The sequence below is a fragment of the Diachasmimorpha longicaudata genome, chromosome 14 (genome assembly GCF_034640455.1).
Source record: "Diachasmimorpha longicaudata isolate KC_UGA_2023 chromosome 14, iyDiaLong2, whole genome shotgun sequence".
NCBI classification, from domain to species: Eukaryota; Metazoa; Arthropoda; class Insecta; order Hymenoptera; family Braconidae; genus Diachasmimorpha; species Diachasmimorpha longicaudata.
In genome coordinates, this window is record NC_087238.1 from 3615383 (window position 1) to 3633178 (window position 17796).

At 36.0% G+C, this 17796-nt stretch overlaps 3 protein-coding genes across 6 annotated transcripts; 1 reads left to right on the top strand and 2 right to left on the bottom strand.

The window, feature by feature from the left end:
• Nucleotides 1-4487: 4487 nt before the first annotated feature.
• LOC135169393 (probable dimethyladenosine transferase) lies at nucleotides 4488-6789 on the bottom strand. Of its 2 annotated transcripts, XM_064134352.1 has the most exons (6): nucleotides 6569-6789; nucleotides 6219-6341; nucleotides 5793-6159; nucleotides 4870-5215; nucleotides 4680-4786; nucleotides 4488-4600 (listed from the first exon to the last, which is right to left on the bottom strand). In XM_064134352.1, the coding sequence occupies exons 3-6, from the start codon at nucleotides 6152-6154 to the stop codon at nucleotides 4558-4560; spliced, it is 858 nt and encodes a 285-aa protein (XP_063990422.1). In that variant the 5' UTR covers nucleotides 6155-6159; nucleotides 6219-6341; nucleotides 6569-6789; the 3' UTR covers nucleotides 4488-4557. The 2 variants fall into 2 exon arrangements, with proteins under 2 accessions (XP_063990422.1, XP_063990421.1); XM_064134351.1 differs by lacking the exon at nucleotides 6219-6341.
• Nucleotides 6790-6923: 134 nt separating this feature from the next.
• On the bottom strand, nucleotides 6924-8682 carry LOC135169395 (NADH dehydrogenase [ubiquinone] iron-sulfur protein 6, mitochondrial). The gene is made up of 3 exons (XM_064134357.1): nucleotides 8450-8682; nucleotides 8052-8228; nucleotides 6924-7284 (listed from the first exon to the last, which is right to left on the bottom strand). Exons 1-3 carry the CDS (start codon nucleotides 8582-8584, stop codon nucleotides 7219-7221), a joined length of 378 nt encoding a protein of 125 aa, XP_063990427.1. The 5' UTR covers nucleotides 8585-8682; the 3' UTR covers nucleotides 6924-7218.
• Nucleotides 8683-9607: 925 nt separating this feature from the next.
• LOC135169394 (uncharacterized) lies at nucleotides 9608-15804 on the top strand. Of its 3 annotated transcripts, none has more exons than XM_064134355.1 (7): nucleotides 9608-9754; nucleotides 13414-13557; nucleotides 13650-13728; nucleotides 14210-14367; nucleotides 14949-15145; nucleotides 15315-15496; nucleotides 15569-15804. In XM_064134355.1, the coding sequence occupies exons 4-7, from the start codon at nucleotides 14222-14224 to the stop codon at nucleotides 15578-15580; spliced, it is 537 nt and encodes a 178-aa protein (XP_063990425.1). In that variant the 5' UTR covers nucleotides 9608-9754; nucleotides 13414-13557; nucleotides 13650-13728; nucleotides 14210-14221; the 3' UTR covers nucleotides 15581-15804. The 3 variants fall into 3 exon arrangements, with proteins under 3 accessions (XP_063990425.1, XP_063990423.1, XP_063990424.1); XM_064134353.1 differs by having other exon boundaries at nucleotides 13414-13515; XM_064134354.1 differs by lacking the exon at nucleotides 9608-9754 and adding an exon at nucleotides 9773-10268 and having other exon boundaries at nucleotides 13414-13515.
• The last annotated feature ends 1992 nt before the right edge of the window (nucleotides 15805-17796 follow it).

The window sequence follows — 17796 nt, forward strand, 5'->3', positions numbered from 1 at the left end:
TGGGCCGGTCCTGATGTCCGGGTGAATCCTAGTTGGGATATCTCCAGTAGGAGATGAGGAATGGGGCTGAGCTGTCTTACGCCAACAGTCGGCCGGCGATCGGCCAACACTGGTCGGGTTCGCGTTTCTGGGGAGTCCCAGCCGGGAGATAACTCGTAGGAGATGGGGAACTGACTAGTGCTGGTAGTTTTGCCCCGACAGTCGGCCAACTATTGGCCAACATTGGTTTGTTTCCCTTGTCTGGGGAATGGTGGCCGGGATATCACTCGTGGGACATGAGAAATTTGCCAGGACTGGCCCAGTGCTGGTAGTCTGGGCCCAACACTCGGCCAACCATATGCCAACACTCTCCCGTTTCTCATGTCCGAGGAATCCTACTCCAGATTCTATATAAATGACCGTAAAAATGTCATGACATATGTAATGAGATATTGGAATGACCGTTGAATTAATTGAAAATAAAGTTTAATTATGTGAAATTATGTGAAAAACAAGCTCAGGCTGAAGTAAAAATCATAAACAATCGTGAATAACAAACTTCGTAGAAGAGAGATGGAAGGGGACAGGAAATGAATAAATTTCAACAAATTAAAATACAACTGAAAATTAATATTAATAACAAGATATTTTTTTGACGCAAATTAGAAGTTTTTAAAGTTAATGAATCACTTGATTCAAAATCAAAAATTTATTATGTGTGCTATTTTTTGCGCTATTTAATCTGTTCGTACCCTGGTAGGATATAAAGAATGGCCAACAGTGGGCCGAGATTCGGCCAATGTTGGCTTACCCTCGGCCGACTGTCGGCAATGCCTCACTTTGGATTAGGCTAGTAAATAATAGAAATGCCGAAATATTCTTTCAATCCATATTTCTTTCGAAAATTAATTATACCAATAATTAAAATACATTATGCCAATCATTTTAAGTATAAATAATGTATATAATTTATTGCAGCACAAAATATAAATATTCGACACATATATTTTTGCCATAAATAGAAATTAATTTCAAATAAATAATTTATAAAGTGAAGGGAATTTAAATATAAATAAGTATTGAAATGGAAGTCTTTGTTTTCAATTATTTAGGGGCTGCGATATTCATTAGAATCAAATGAATTGTCACTAATGAGTAATCCAATAAATTCGTTTGATTCAAATAGACAATTTGTTTGAAATAACTGACGCGTTTGTTTAATTTCACTGAATACTTCTCATGGAAATAAATGGATGAGTTAATTTATTTTTCCTAATCATATTCTTAAAACACCAAAAAAACTCAAGTGAACAATTTTATTTAATTCAAATAAATGAGTTTTTGTGACTGTAAATAAGAATAAAAATGTTTCATCTATGAATTATATTTTATCACAACAGAAACTACAAATTAACAAAAAATATTCAATTCTCCAAGCCTATGAAAATTAAAAAAATATAAATGTTTATGTCCCTAATAAAAAACCGTTGATTACATATTTTTCTCTTCAACAGCTCCATCCCCTCTTCCTCTCCCCATCCCCTAAACAATGACAAAAAAAACCTAAAAATCCTCAACCAAAATTTTCAATAACCAATTCCGTTAACCAAAAATCCCCTCACACGTTCGTTAACCCCCAAATCATCCCCCGATTTCACAACCCAAATTAAAAAAATTCCCACTCATCATTAATTTTCAACTACTCTCCCTCATCACTTCCCCTCCAAAAAATTCAGAACCAAAAATTTTCAAAGAAACCCCGACAACAAAAAATATAGAAATGTTAACGTGAGAGAGTGAAAAAGAGGGTACAAGTAGAAGTGAGGAGAGACTCCGGTATATTATGGGGATGCTAGGATATTCCCATGGGATGATGGAAGAGTCCAGAGCACATGCGCCAGGCTGATTAGTTCTTCCGTCCCTCTCTCTCGTGGGCTGCCAGCACCAGAGGAGACCACCGACTCCTCAGGGAGACACCCTCCCCTCCTCCTCCTCCTCCTCCACCACCCCCTTCTAGTTTTCCCTCTAGGATCGTCGTTCCCATGTACCATCTCTCTCTATCTAATTTTCATTCCTCGTGCAGAGCTCACTCACTCCAACATCCGAATGCCCAACTATTCCACTTCTCTCATGGCTCACAGTTACCCTACGCGCAAAGCCCGCCTCCACAGTAGTACCTCTATTCCCAGTATAATACCAACTAGCGAAGACTTTTCGCAAGTACATGAGACGAAAAAAAAATACATATATGGGTGAAAATATTATGTGAAAAATAGGGGTGGGTAAAGGAGTGGGTGGGAAGGAGTGAGGTCGGTAATTAATGGTGGTTTTGTAGGGGTGGGATTATAGGGGTTCCCAGGGCTAGGGAAGGGTGGAATGAAGAGCTTTTTGACTTTTTGAGGTGGAGGGATTTTGAAGGAGTCGATAGGAAAATCGAATTTCGATTTTCGTATCTTCACGTTTCAAGGTCTCCAGAATTTTCATGAACCATTTTCCAAGAGATGAGGGTATGGGTGTATTAATGGATGTAACCAAGCTTTCGGGAGTTATTAATAAATTCCATAATTTATTAAATAAATTATAATAATAATAATAAATTATCACCGCGATTCCATAATTTATTTAAATAAATTATGGAATGGCGGTGATCGGTGATTGGATTTTGTAACAGATGAGTTTACACCGAGAGAAAATTTCTTGAAATATTACGTGTCTAATCCGTAATCTGTCAGTCAAAATAATACTCGGGGGGTTAAAATTACTCGGTAAAAACTGGCATAAATAAAAAAAAAATAAAATCATTTGGTAAAAATTATGGAATAGTTACGCACTTTTGCAGTGTATTATCAAGAAAAAGTCCAAAACGTTCCCGAAAAAGTATGGAATAAATAAAAAAAAATATGTTTCTGTAATTTTGTTTGTTTCGTAATTTTTACTGAATACTATTTTGACTGGAAAATTACAGAACAGGCATATAATTTTTAAAGAATTTTTCTCTCCCTGGTTTTTTCATTTTTTTGGAAAATCTACAATTTTTGTTACTCATTAGGTTTTTTGTTGGAAACTGGGTTTCTGGACTCGCTGATTATGAATAGGATAACAATTTTAATGGGATCAATTATCCTTTATTTATTTATAACGATTTAAATGTTTAAATTTCGATTTTGCTGGGGAAATCAATTTCTATTTTGATAGAGTGTAATATTATGATTTTGATACCACTGTTTTCTCATGATTTTTATAGAATTTCTATGGGGAATAGGCGGTTCCACCCAAGCGGAGCTTTTCATAATTTTCGTGGAGGATTTCGTAATTTTTACGGAGCTTTCCGTAATTTTACGGAGCTTGTTGTCATTTTTTCGTAACTTTCCGTCATTTTACGGAGTTTTTCGTCATTTTTGCGTAACTTTCCGTCATTTTACGGAGCTTTCTGTAATTTTACGGAACTCTTCGTCATTTTTGCGGAGCTTTCCGTAATTTTTTCGAAGCTTTCCGTAAATTATTTCACAAATTTGAGTGGTTCCCAATAGTTCGGTCGGTAAGCAGTGGCAGAAGCACAACAAAAGCTCTTCTCCTCTTATTACTCTTTTTGCAGAGACTGTAGCCCGAGAACAACCTTAACCCATTGCAGCGCGTTTAGTCCCTACTTTTCCACCTGTGCGTGCGTGCGCCCCTGTGCTTTGCTTATTGTGCACTAATACCGAGACGAACCCCCCGTTCTCTCCCACCAATACTTCCGTAAGCTCCATACTGCAATGGGTTAAGTCAGAAGCATGAGTTTACTCTGTACCGTAGGACTGACAATGAGGAGATCGTGCCCTTGGGTTTCAGAGGTGGAGGAAGATCTCTAGTGGGGATTGGGTTAAAGTAGCTCTACCCTCAGGTCGGTATTTTACCGTTTGCCGTTGGTCTTGGATATTTTTAGTGGCCAAATTTTTCAACTAATTGCATGAGTCAGATTCGAAATAATTCGCACAAAGTCAGTGTTATCTAAATTAAATTAAGGGAGATATTAATATTTTTTTCGACATTTGCTTCTTATAAACAAATAATAGAACTTGTTTCTCAAACGATGGATTATTCCTTATGAAATATCAGAAAGTTCCTCAATTTCTCCAGGTCTTATGACTTTGAATACAACAGAAATATCTATTTTTGCATAAAACACTGTCTTAAATTCTGATTTTTCAACTTTTTTTCTTCAAAACAGAAGCTAATTAAATTGTGGAACAAGTGCCAACTCCAAATGCAATTGAGTTTTTAAAAATTTTATGTCATTTTCGATAATCTTTGAACTGACTAAAAGGATAGACCTACTCTACTAAGAAAGTTTATGTAAAAAAAATTGTCGAGTCTAGGGCTGACCTTTAGCAGACGTGTCATTGCTAGTTTTCGAAAAAAAAATACAAAATTTTCCTCTCCAGACAGAGAGATGATCTGATTTTCCCTTCTCCATCGGCGAATACGGTCCAGGGCCTCGGGGAAGCAAATCATATAGACCCAAAAGGTCTTGCAAAATAAATAAAATTTATTCAGTGGTAATATTGCAGAATAAAAAACAATTAATCCAACGTAGATTCACGAGAAATGAATGCCCGCGGAATTAAAACTATGCAGAAGTCTAAAAAAAACAGAAAAAAAATATGAATATACTTTGATTGATAAAATAAAACTTATTGATGTGTGAAGATAATATTTACTTGATGAAGTCGTCCATGTCCATGGTTCTGGCACGCTTGTCCCCCATTTCCGCTAGCTCCAGGGTTTCCATGATCAATGATTTGATGTCGAAATCCTGTGGAATCGTCTGTAAATAAAAAAAATCACGTAAAATTAGTAAAATTTAGCGAAAAGGTCGAGTTGATTAATTTTACGTTCAAAATTCAAAACCTTATTGTTAAGGCTGCAATGGAGTTTATAATTTTTCTCCAGCATCGAGAGGACAGTCGTATGTTTGAAAGAAGCTGAAAGGGTTTTATTCTTTCTCCCAAATGCTATCCTCGTCAATCCGTCCCACTCCTGGTAATTGATAGGAGGTGGAGGTATCTTTGGCTCGATTCTCACGACATTTGACTCCACTTTAGGGGGCGGTCGGAAATTATTCTTTCCAACTTTTAATAACATGTCGACTCTGGCTAATAACTGGGTGTTTACGCTTAACCGACAGTAGGATTTATCACCAGGTTTGGCGACTAATCTCTCGGCGAATTCCCTTTGGAACATAAGTACTGCACATCTGAAAAAAATTTACAAAACATCAATAGAATTAATATAAACAATGTGAGAGACTCAAATTTGTCGCACTTGTATGATTCCATTGGAATTTTATTGTTTATTTGCATTATATATTAGAAAAGAAATCTTGTCTTGCGATGTTTTTCCCCATATCTGCTCGTTTCCAAAATAATTAGCCACTGGACAAATACTAGGTTCTGAGTTTTATCATTAAATATAAAAAAAAATGTTTGCGTTCAGCCCGAGTGCACAAGTGCCTTTTCGTTTGCTAATAAACTAAAAATATTTTCGTTCACAATTTTGTACTTTTCGGTTATCGGTAAAATATGAAAGTAGCTCTACTTTTGTAGTAAATTCAAAAATTCTGGGAAACTACACAAAATTTTTAGAAATCTCGATCCCATTCGAACTCGTAATTTTTTTCTCAATTTAATTACCGTTTCTCATGCAATTAATTGGAAAATGTGGCAACTGAAAATGTTTAAAAATCGCCTATCCCCTCGGTAAAACCCTGACCTGGGGTAGAGCTACTTCAACTTCGTCAATATCTTAGAATTATTAAATCAATAAATAATAACCTGAACTGAGGACGATGAAGCAGAAGTTTGAATACTAAAGGTGAAGATATCTGATAAGGAACATTAGCAACACATAGATCGAAAAATGGTAAATCAGCCCTGAGGACATCCCCCACAACAATCTGAAGTTTTGACTGGAGAGGAGTTGCTTGAACTCTCTTCTGTAACTCCGCCACCATCCGGGTGTCCACCTCACAGGCAATGACTTTTTTACATTTCTCCAGCATGTTCACTGTCATGTTACCAGTACCAGGACCGATTTCCAGAACGACGTCGGTGGGTCTCAGCGCTGCTTTTTCCACCATACTCTGGATTATGAGGGGATTCTTCAGTATGTGCTGGCCAAAGTCCTTATTGAACATGATACCTAACAATAAAAAAATACGAATTAAGACAATGTCACGTCGAAAAACTAGAAAAAATTACATTAGGAGACAGGAGAGGAAAATAAGTCTGTTGAATCATCATCCTGAGATGGGGGGATTTAACTTCCAGGATTATTCAAGTCTCACTCAAGTTTCAATAGTTTCCATCGTCAAATTTTGGATTCTTCGATTTTTTTAAGGAAAAATAAATTATCGTTGGATTATAATCTGTTGATTATTGATATTAATGACAACACTATTTCATTGATGTGAATGATCAAATATATACTACATATAATATATTATATATATAATTGATCATAATTTATGGCGTGATATGTGAGGTTATAAAAGATAAATTTTTCAAATTCAATAGCAGAAATGATAATAAAAATATTATGAATTATGTACCTTGTTTAGCAATTTTCTCGTGGACTCGGCTCTTCTTCTCGACCCGTATTTTCGGCATTTTTTAACGATTTTATTCGCTTACTAATGATCAGATACAAAGGCAACTGCCAAGTTCGGCAACGATAAACAGAAATACAGAGAATTGTGAGCACGGGGGAAACATAACCTCACTTTATGGTTCAAAGCAATGGGAACTCCTTCGGGAGGTTAGTTACGTCGCTCGTCCAAAAGTTGTCGCCAAGTCGCACACCAGCAGTAGCAACTTAAGTGCCGGTGGGAAATTTCAATCCAAAAAGATACCCAGAGCACTTCCTGAGGTGTTTTTATTATTTTAAGTAATGAATCAATTCAGGGCTTGTGATAGATAAATATATATTTACTCATAAGATCAATAACCGACTTGATTTTTATAATGACATAAATTTAATTTATTGCAGTTACGAATCGAAAAAAATTTAATCCAACAAAACGTCTTTTACAATAACTAAAGTATAATTTCAACCAACAATAGTTTTATCTGTTCAACAGTAATTTATTTTGAATAAAATTGGGAAAGACAGACTACCAATTTCTAAAATCAGCTGTTTTTTAATCTGGTGAAATTATTTAGACTATCTTTATTTATGGTTCTACGACAATAATATCGAGACCTAATGATGATCTTCCTTGGTGAATCTGAGGCCACAGTATCCGCAGGCATGATTTCCAGGTTTATCCTGACCCAGAAGAAAAAATTAAGTTAAATAATTGTTCAGTTTATAAGACTCAGACTCGGTTGTACACTAAAGTTTCTCCGGAATTAATTTCCAAATGCGAAAAAAAAGTTAAATAATCTTGTGATAATTCTATTATTGAAAAAAAAATCTGTTTTTTTTTTTAATAAATCTCCTTTTAAACTCTCTGAAGTCTCAAAATCTATCGAAGATGAATTAGAAATGAATTTTTCGATTAATGTCTATTAACTCTTGAATTTTACAAGAAAATTAAAAAAAAAAGAAACTAATGTCTCTAAAGTCTACAAATTAATTGAGTGGAAATGGATTAAACGTAAAAATTAGGGTCACATTGGGACACGGTCATCTGTATTATCATTCAGGACAAATTTTGGCCTTAATATTCCTTCTTCATTGATTTACATCAGAAACAAAGACTAGAATTTATCCTGTACGTCCTTACACGCTCTCCAGATGGCTTTGTTGTCCCAAGAAAGTGTTTTTTATTTTGTTTTACAATAAACAACAAAATCCCAATGAGAGATCCATAACGTTATTTAAAAAACGTCAATCCTTCGTTTTATTGACTTTCTTGATGGATCCTAACTATAAAATGAAGGAAATGGTTTGGAAGAAACCACTATGTGGCACCTCTGTGCCCTTATTAAACATAAATCATCTTTAATTAACGATTTAATGGACTGAAACTGGTGCAACCGAATCTCGATAAATATATTTATCTATCAGACATCCAATAAGACTGAATTTACCAGATTTATGTAGACCTTTGGATGACCCAGAGGTCCTCCACCCCCATTGCAACAGACAATTCTTGCTTCAGTCGTAGCCGGAGGAACCTCATCGATCAAATTAATCGCCCAACGATCGTTAACCTCTTTGGGTCTGTCGACGAAACGTACGAGTCTCTTATCTTCAGGATCAAAAATCTGAGGAGAGATCAAATATCGATTAATCATCATTTGCTGTCTAAATGATACAATCTAGGAAAATTAAAATTTATTTTAATTTTTATTGTGTGAGAGATGAGTTCATAAACGTTGGAGTCCTTGAACTTTTTGAGGTTAGGACTGAATTTGAGCAGAACCTGACGTAATCAAAACATTCATTTAAGCCTTTTAACCACAAGTAATGAGGAACTTTGACGTACTTGACCCGTGTGGGTGATCTTGTCCTGAGGCTCCCAGGATGCGTTTGATCGAGTGATGACTGAGACACTGGGGATACGGGAGACAGTGGTTTTGATGGTGTTGGTGAACAAAAGGGGTAAACTCCTTCCTGCCATTTTCACAGACGAATTTATCAACTAGACTAGATCCTATATATTCTCTTTCCTTCTCATGAGATAAAAAAACATTAACTGGAAAGTGTCATGGCGGGGGACGTGGGGGAAAGTGTCATGGCGGCGCACGAGCGATGGTGCAGTGTCATGAGAATCAGCCGCGCAGTCACAACCGCGGGGTATTTGAAAATTTTCGTATGAATTACAAAGTTGGTGGATAATCTTAATTTAAAAAATTACGCAGATAGAAAATTGTGTCATAAATTAGTGTACTCGTTAACTGATAGGGTGAGCTGGTGGTTAGGAAAAAATTCGGATGTGACAACCTAATTTTTAAGGGAATCCCACGAAAGAAGAGGGGAAGATCTTCAAAATTAGGGCGCCAGAATTGAATTTTTTGCGGTTCATTCAAATTCTAAATTATTTTTTTGGTGATCATTAAAGAATTGGGAGATCACATTCATAACAAATATAAATCATTTGTTTTTTATTTCGTCAGGTTATTGTCTAATAAAATCAATAGACAAAATAGAAACTCATTTTTGTAAAAAAAATCTGTGCCAGCGAAAACCAAAAACTTTTCATGAAAAATATTGACAAGAAACGAAAAAAAACATGACAACCGGTCGATAAAATACCGACCTGATGCGAAATCTACTCTAACTCCTCATCAAACCCATAAACCAAATTACCCCTCCCCCCAAACCCCATTTAGTCCGCCAAAAAATATTTTCAAAAATTAAAAAAAAATCCTCTGACCCATTACCTGCGCTATTTAGCCCCCACCTGCGATACCTTCACATGTTTCCCCTCTCACAAGCTCCTTCTGCCCATTTTACCCCAGCATCCCTTAAGTCCTCGACCCTAAAAAAGTAAAGTCACCTTTCAAAACCCGCCAAATCGATCTGGACACCCATCCTGCCCCTCATTTATCTCCAGAATTAAACAGAATATCGCAGTTGGAATTATTACGGCGTAAAAAGTCCTCACGCCATATCAGGGATAACAATTATCCGGATCCTTCGGAGAAGAGTTGAACGCCGGTTGTTTTGCGCATGTGTCCACCCCAAACATCCCCTGGCCTTCTATTAAACGAAACTCCTACGCAACTCTGAGTCCCCAGTATGAGACTCCAACCAGAGGGAGAACAGTGGGTTATTCGCATACGTTGAGGTAATAAAATCGAAGACCATTTCATACGCACGGGTCACTTCTATTTATATTATTTGTGTCCATATTATTTCCAAAATATTTATCAACAAATTTCTACCGCAATTTATCTATCATAAATTAAATTTAAAAAAAACTCATTGAAAACCGAAGGACAATAAAACTAAAAAAAAAATTACTGTTTTGGTGAAGTAAACTAATAATTTTTGTTAATTCAATTACTTTAAAGTGGTTGTGATAATTATTTAAGATGAAAAATAAATAAACAAAAGCGAATCTAATATGATAAATATTTAATTAATGCGGTAACAAATTTATTTTATTTTGTTTTAAAAAATTGATGACAACAAGTGCTGAAATGAGACAAAAATAAAATTGATTTGTTGATAAACAAGAATTATATTAATCCAATGAATTAATTGAATGATTAATTGATGTATTGACGTCTCGCTTTTGATAGAATTGTCGTTAGAAATAAAAAAAATATGGCAGGACAAATTTTTCATGTTTTATGAACGTAAGTTAATGTATAAAAATTGATTATGAACTTCCTGTTTATGCGGTAGAGGATAATGAATGAATTATCGACCACTGAACGTGTTATAAATAGTTATTTATGACCAGCGATTGTTGTAAGTGACGCTAAACACCGGAACTCGTGCCATATGGCAAGGATTCACCCACTCAAGTCTAATTATAATTTCATTCTGATGGTTTATTAAATTATAGTAGAGCACCGATAATCACTAGTGTCACTGCTGATTTGAAAAATCATAACACCCAGGGATTTATGACGTGCTATTTGTCATAAATATCCGGACGGTTGCCGGTGGGTGATGGCAAATTAGAAAATGAAACTTCCATTTGTTTCAGGGGTTGCTTCCGCTGGCTTATCGATCCGGTTGAATTCTTGAAAATAAGTAATTCCTTCGATATCCGAGAAAAAAGTGCCTGTGGCTTTTACGGAAATGAAATTCCGCCAGAAAGAAATTATTTATTGATCCGAGACATTACGAAAATTCATTCGATAATAAATTTTCATTTTTCAATGGCATTTTCATTTTTTTATAGAATTTATTCTGTTGAAATATTGATTCGGATTCGGGATTTTATTTTCTATTTTCTGATTTTTTAAATTTTAAACAAAAAAAGGTTTTAAATCGCTCATGCGCACTTGAGCGGTTTAAAAAGTGAGATTCTCGGACGTTATGAGGAGTAGTCTATTATCGGTCAAGGGCGGAAAGCCACATTTTCCGGCCCGAGGCGCACATGTTATTATTTAACACACCTTTAAACAAAATTTTATATTTTTTTATCTACAGGAAGAGAAATATTCGATAAAAATTACGGATCTTTCCTATAATTCCGGAGGGACATCTAGCGGAGGAAAATTTTATGGAACTATTACAGAATATTTTCGCAGCGTTTCGCAATTTTTGTCTAAAGGGTTTGTGAAAAATTGCAATCCAGTACACGACAAAATTTTCTTAGTCACTTTTGTAATTGATAAGCGAACTTAAGTTCCGTAATTTTTATTCAATGTTTATCTCCAAGTGCGGAGAGCAGGCGGAAAGTGATAATCTTCCGCCCTAGGGGGGAAAATGTATCGCAAATTTATTTTCCGTAAAAAAGACGGTGGGCGGTGGGGGTAATAATGACAATTATAACAATCATAATATATTGCTTGATAATTATTGTGGAAATAATTATTATTTATAATATATAGGAAATACTATTTATCCCACCCTAGGGTGGAAAATTCTTATTTTTGTGCTGCTCATTAGCGAGGGAAAATTCCCTCGTTTTTTTCCGTGCAGATGTGTTGGAAAATATTTTTCAACACATTTACCCGGAAAATTTCCTCGCGTTTTTCCGTGAAAAATATTTTCTAACACATCTGCACGGAAAAACACGAGGGAATTTTCCGCGAAAAATATTTTCCAACACATCTGCACGGAAAAACACGCGGGAATTTTCCGCGTAGATTTGTTGAAAAATATTTATCAACACCTCTGCACGGAAAGTTCATTCTTCGCCCTCTGATGACTGCGAGGAAAGGAGATACTTTCCACCCTAGGATGGAAAGTCGCCCCCAAGGGTGGAAAGTCTGTGCTCCACTTTCCTCCCTTGGCAGACAATATATTATTTCGATACTTCGTGAAAAAGTATTTCCCGGGTCAGTTTTTAGGCTTTCGTGGTCGTGGGTATTTATATTATCGGTTTTCGGACGGATGCGGCATTTTATTTCAGATCGTGCGAATATATCACTCAATCTACTCGTCCTATTAACCTCACAAGAGTGAAAATAGCATATTTCAGGGCAATTCCGGAAAAGTATTTTTGAATTCGGGGGGAATTTACAGGACGAGTCGAGTGTGAGTCATATGATACCACTCAACGAGTCTAAAAACATTTTTCTGTGTGTATCTGTGAGCGTAACACTATTTTTCAACATAGTCGTGCGGAAAGTGGAGTTTTACGCACGCTGCGCGTGCGAAAAGTGGAGTTCGCGGACGCAGAGCGTGCGGAAGTGTCAATTAACACTCCAAATGTCTAAAAACCCTGTTCCGCATTCAAAATTTACTAATGCGAGACTTGTGAGAATATTTCATTACCCAACAAGCGTGGTAAAGTTTTCCTGACGACTGTGAAGGTCCACAACGGAACCGTAAACAAATATTTGAATAATACAAGTCAAAAAAATCTTTAGCGCACGTGTTTCGTATAAATTTTTCCACCTTAAAGTGCGCAAAAAGTGAATAACGCACGCACGAACGTGTGTAATTCGTCGTTTACTGAACGGATCGATGTAAAAGTAGTTTTAATGTCCTGACGGGTTTATAGGTTCAGTGAAAGTCGAGGTATTTAATCCCCCGAGACAAGAATTATTTTTTTCACAAATATCACATAAAATTTTTCATTACAATGTGAAAAATAAAAGTAATTTTTCCATTTTAATTTCTATTTTAATGACAATTTCTTCATTTGAATAACTGCGAAGACTGAAAAGAATTAAATGACACGTTCGCACGCAACGCCTTCGCAACTGTTCTCAAAGTTCAAGGTCAAGCTTCGTAAGATATTGCGGATGGGGTGTTGCTGGTGGAAAAATCCCCTCGAGCGCGAATAAACTATTCCTCTCTCACGCCCCTACCCTCGCCCTGTAAAAGTCATTTAGGGTGGCAGTGGAGAAGTAATAACAGCCACAGGTTTGAGAGGTGCGCTTGCGCGGCAGGAGATCGAGGTATGCGGTAGTGTATTGTCCATGTAAACACCTCAAGAATATAACGCTCTAAAAATTTAAAAAAAATACAAAACTAAAAATAGAAAAAATATCACGCCCAAAATCATTCGGAATGTCAGTGTATAAGTATAACAATAGCCACAGGTGTGAGTGGTGCGCTTGCGCGGCAGCAGATCGAGATATGCGGTAGCGTATCGGCCAAGTACACATTTCAAGAATATCACTCTCTAAACAATAAAAAAAATTTTAAAAAAAATCCCGTTTTCACTCTTTCATTCGTTAGTCCCAGATTTCTAGAGAACTAAAAATCGGGCATTAAAAATTTATGATTTCTATACTCGCAAAGACAGGAATGTCAACTCTTGAATTGAGAATTTAAAAAATGTGCAGTAAATTATTTTCAATTTTTTTTTAATAGGAAAAATTCTGGGGAAAAAGTTACGGTGAGTGGGGCCCGATCCCGGTCCTCGTGGGCCCAGTCCAACTTGAGGACTTTGGTCGATCCTCTTTGGCAACAACGGTAACAAAAACAAATTCTTTTGCATGAATTGAATGTAAGAAGGTTCGTGTTCACCGAAAAACTGCTGTTTGGGGGGGGGATGTATGGAAATGGTTGTTTGCCTTTTTTTACGAATTTTGTTTTTGTTTTTATAGATCGCGTTATCCTAGGACTCGGAATCGTACGTCAGGATAATGTAATGCCGAAGACTCGAGATAATTATCCGTCTGTAAGGTAAGAATTATTTCCATAATCTTGTGAATAAATACTAATGAAGTTATTCTTAATAACCAAAAGGGTCATGGGTGTAATTAACAATTATTCATTCGGAACGATTAGTCTCCAACAAAACAAAAACAAAGAGAAAATGGAGTTTATTACAAAAATTAATGAACTTATAGACTAATAAATACTAATTAACTTGTTCCCAATACGAAAAAGGGTCACCGGTGTAATTAACAATTATTCATTCGGAACGATTAGTCTCCAACAAAACAAAAACAAAGAGAAAATCGAGTTTATTACAAAAACTAATGAACTTATAGACTCATAAATACTAATGAACTTATTCCACATACGAAAACGGGTCATCGGTGTAATTAACAATTATTGATTCGGAACGATCAATCTCCAATAAAACAAAAACAAAATACAAAATGGAGTACAAAATGGAGGTTATTACAATAAATTATGATTCTCTAATTTCTCGTTTCAGATCGAAGGAGAGATGGACTCTCACAGTGCAGGAGTGGTTGCCGTCCTCGGCACAGTTGGCGCTGCAACTGGTGCAATATCAGCGGTTTTGTTCTACGCGGTGTGCATGAGGCGAAAGGGATTTACGTATTTTTCGAGTGGAAAAGGCCCTCTCAACTGGTGAGGCCCTTAAAACATATAAAATTCAGATATTATATTGATTACAAGTGTCTCAATAGTATATTCATAGGCTTCAGGACGAGTTCCATAGGGACTTTGGTCGTCTCGCCCTAGGGATTTTTACTCGCGTGGAGTTCCTCGTCGTCGGCTCGGACGGCAATGCCACACGATCAAAAATCTCTAGGACCCTAGTCATAAACGATATTTTTTCGTTATAGTTTTCGCTTTCTCGGACGAGAAAAAGTGACGATGAATACAGAAAAATGTTTTATTCATTACATCATATTAAACTTATCATTTAAGAAAATTAATAATTTAAAATTTATATAAAATATTCAAAGAGAAAAATATGTGAAAGTCTCATATTGAAATGAGTAATAATTTTTCATTTACTAGAATACTAGGGAATTCCTATTAAATGCTACATTGATCACATCCACTGGTGAAGAACAATCGATTAGTCAAAACTAATGAGCTTAAGATTGAAAACGTCTTTCAATAAATAAATTAACACAGATGTTTATTTTAGTAATGAAACGACAAATTGTCATTTACATTTTCTTTGATTAATCTTGTGACAGGTTTGAAAAGGATCTGTTAGACAGAGCGAAGGAAGCAGAAGAGTCTTCCGCTGAAGTCTTCATTGAGCTCGGAAATGTCGCCTCAGTAACTTGTGCTTCACCAGTGCCAAAGGAACTGAGTGATAATATTTGCGATGACGTCACGTGGCCACGAAAGGATCCACCCTATGACGCAAGCGTTCTCAACTCCGTTGAAGGTGAGCTCTCTTCAGCTCAAAATAAATTACTGCACATTATCACCATCTCCACTAATAAGTCCTTAAATTAAGTTAATTAACATAATCTATGCAAAATTCGACAATTTTTCATTCGGCCATTTTTCATTAATTTTTCTGTTTAATTGACTCATTTTTCTCTTTAATTTAGTTATTCATCGATTATCGTCAGAAGGAGATGACGAACCAAAGACTCCAACGAGTCCATTTGCTCCTCCGCTTCCTGCTGGTACAGTTGTAGCGTCCGATGAACGAATGGTTATTGTTAAGTCACCACCGAGGACGTCGTCTGGGTCAAGGCTTAACAGTGCTGATGACTCTGTTTTTCACAAGGTTGAAATATTATCTGAAATAGTACAACATAAAAACGTTCATATTTTTGGTTCATGAAGTTGGTATCCCCAGGTAACTCGATGAGGTCGAGGGGAAGTCCCGAAACATGAGGAATGCAAAGAAGGAAGTACCCCATTCTCCAAAATGGCGGTCAAATTTACGTGAGAGTTACCTTTTCCGCTCGACTGGCGGTGCTACATAGCATTTCTATCACTTTGAAAATTGTGGAGTAAAGATTCACACTAACATTTCCGTATGTTACATTCACTTTGAAATTTAATAAAAATTATGGATCAATAACCGTCAAATCACGAATTATTGTTATAATAATAAATGTAATAGTGGATTAAAAACGAGGAATCAGAAATTTGGAGATGAGAAATTATGATGCGTTTGGCATTAACAAATTCATTAATTTCGTATTAAAAGAAAGAGCAACAGTTTTAGTTTTTTATGTGGAAATTATTGTCAAAATTTGATCCAGTACTGGACAGACATTTTCTAAATTACTAATTAACTTAATGACTTAATAACTTAGTTTTTATTTTGAATTTCCTGAGGTACGAAGTACCTTTTTATCAAGTGATTACGAAAATATTAAGGACCAAGTAATTAAATTTCTGCTACTGGGACGAATTATCCTAGAGTACAAAGTAAATTAATATTTAATTCGTAGACCATGCGAACACAAATTAACAAAATAAACAAAATTACGAAAACCAAATCAACTCGGTACCAAAATTATGAATGAGACATCGACTGCGTAGCGGTACCAGACATTTAATTTACGAAATGACTCAATCCACAATAATGCAAATGTTTTGCCAGAACAAACGTCAACATAATTCACCCAAATTCAGCAAATGAATTTCGTCAATGCCAGTAATAGCCAGAGCAATATTGCACAATGTTTACACATCATCGCTTGTTATAACATTTACAATTGTCATGTCCTGAGAAGCATTTGTCCTTAAATTCGTACAAGTTCGTTCCAGTTACTCGATAAATTCCGTCTAAACCATTCGTAATGAAATTATTCCCTTCAACATTTCTCTGTTCAAAGTTAAATTTCCAAAAATTCAACATTTCCCTGGACTCTCTGATCCTCAGCTACTTAAAAATTGTGGGACTGTGTCCTTTCATTATCGAAGATCATCACATCCTGAAACGTTCCCTTTTGGGTACAATACACACGTTCCTGTGCTGTGTAATTCACACGTCAGTTTTTGTTTATATAATACAACAAAAGCGTTTGCTACTTTCGTTTCAAGGAACTCACTGGTTTTACATAATTAGCTACATGAGTGTCATCGTTGAATTTTTAATAATTGTTGCTTTTTGGATGACTACGATGATCTCTCACGATCGCTTCGCTGCGATTTTTAATAAATTTTGGGAGATACAAAAATCTTTAGGAGAATTTAATGAACAACGAGATGAGGAACTCTTTTGGAAAATAAAATATGCAGTTGGTTTCTGCATAATTGTCAGCCACGTTCCGATAATCAGTCATCATTTGTTCTTCAGATTTGAATCTTGGTGGGAAGTTATATTGTGGGTAATGTTTAATAATACGCGAGGCTGTGCTCACTTGATTACCGCACTCTTTGTTTGTTCGGTGATAATTGTCAGGATGAAAATGCGAATGGTTAATGAAATAATTGGAGAGTTTGGGGATGGAAGAGAGACATGACAGGAGATGATGAATCAAGAGTAGGTATTATTAACATTGTTTATGTGTTTATTGTTAGGAACAGGAGCGCCTGATGATGATTGCATGATTACAATATGTTGATAATTATTGCTGTTCTTTTGAACATTCGATGGCGCGACCAATAATCGAACGACTCAGGGGGAAGGGGAGGGGATAAAGGGAGATGAGTCAATTCTGACTATTGACTGGGTTTTGATGAGTATTTGGGAATCTAAGGCGGGAGATTATAGAAGAGATTGGCTCTAGGCCTCGTAGAGGAAAAAGGGCCCGAATTTGGGATTACCCGTTTTTTGGTCCATATCTTTGGAAATAAGATAGCTAGAGCAATTTGGTTGACGCCATTGGATTCGTGAGACGATTTCCGATTTTTCTAGGGCTCCAAGAATATTCAAAAATCCATTTTTTCGTTTTTCGCGTTTTTCTCGGCTCCTATGGCTCCTAGAGCAAAAAGGGCCCGAATTTGGGATCATCCCTTTTTTCGTCCATATCTTTGGAAACAATGTAGCTAGAGCAATTTGGTTGATGCCATTGGATTCGTAAGACGATTTCCAATTTTTTTAGGGCTCGGAAAATATTCTAAAATTTA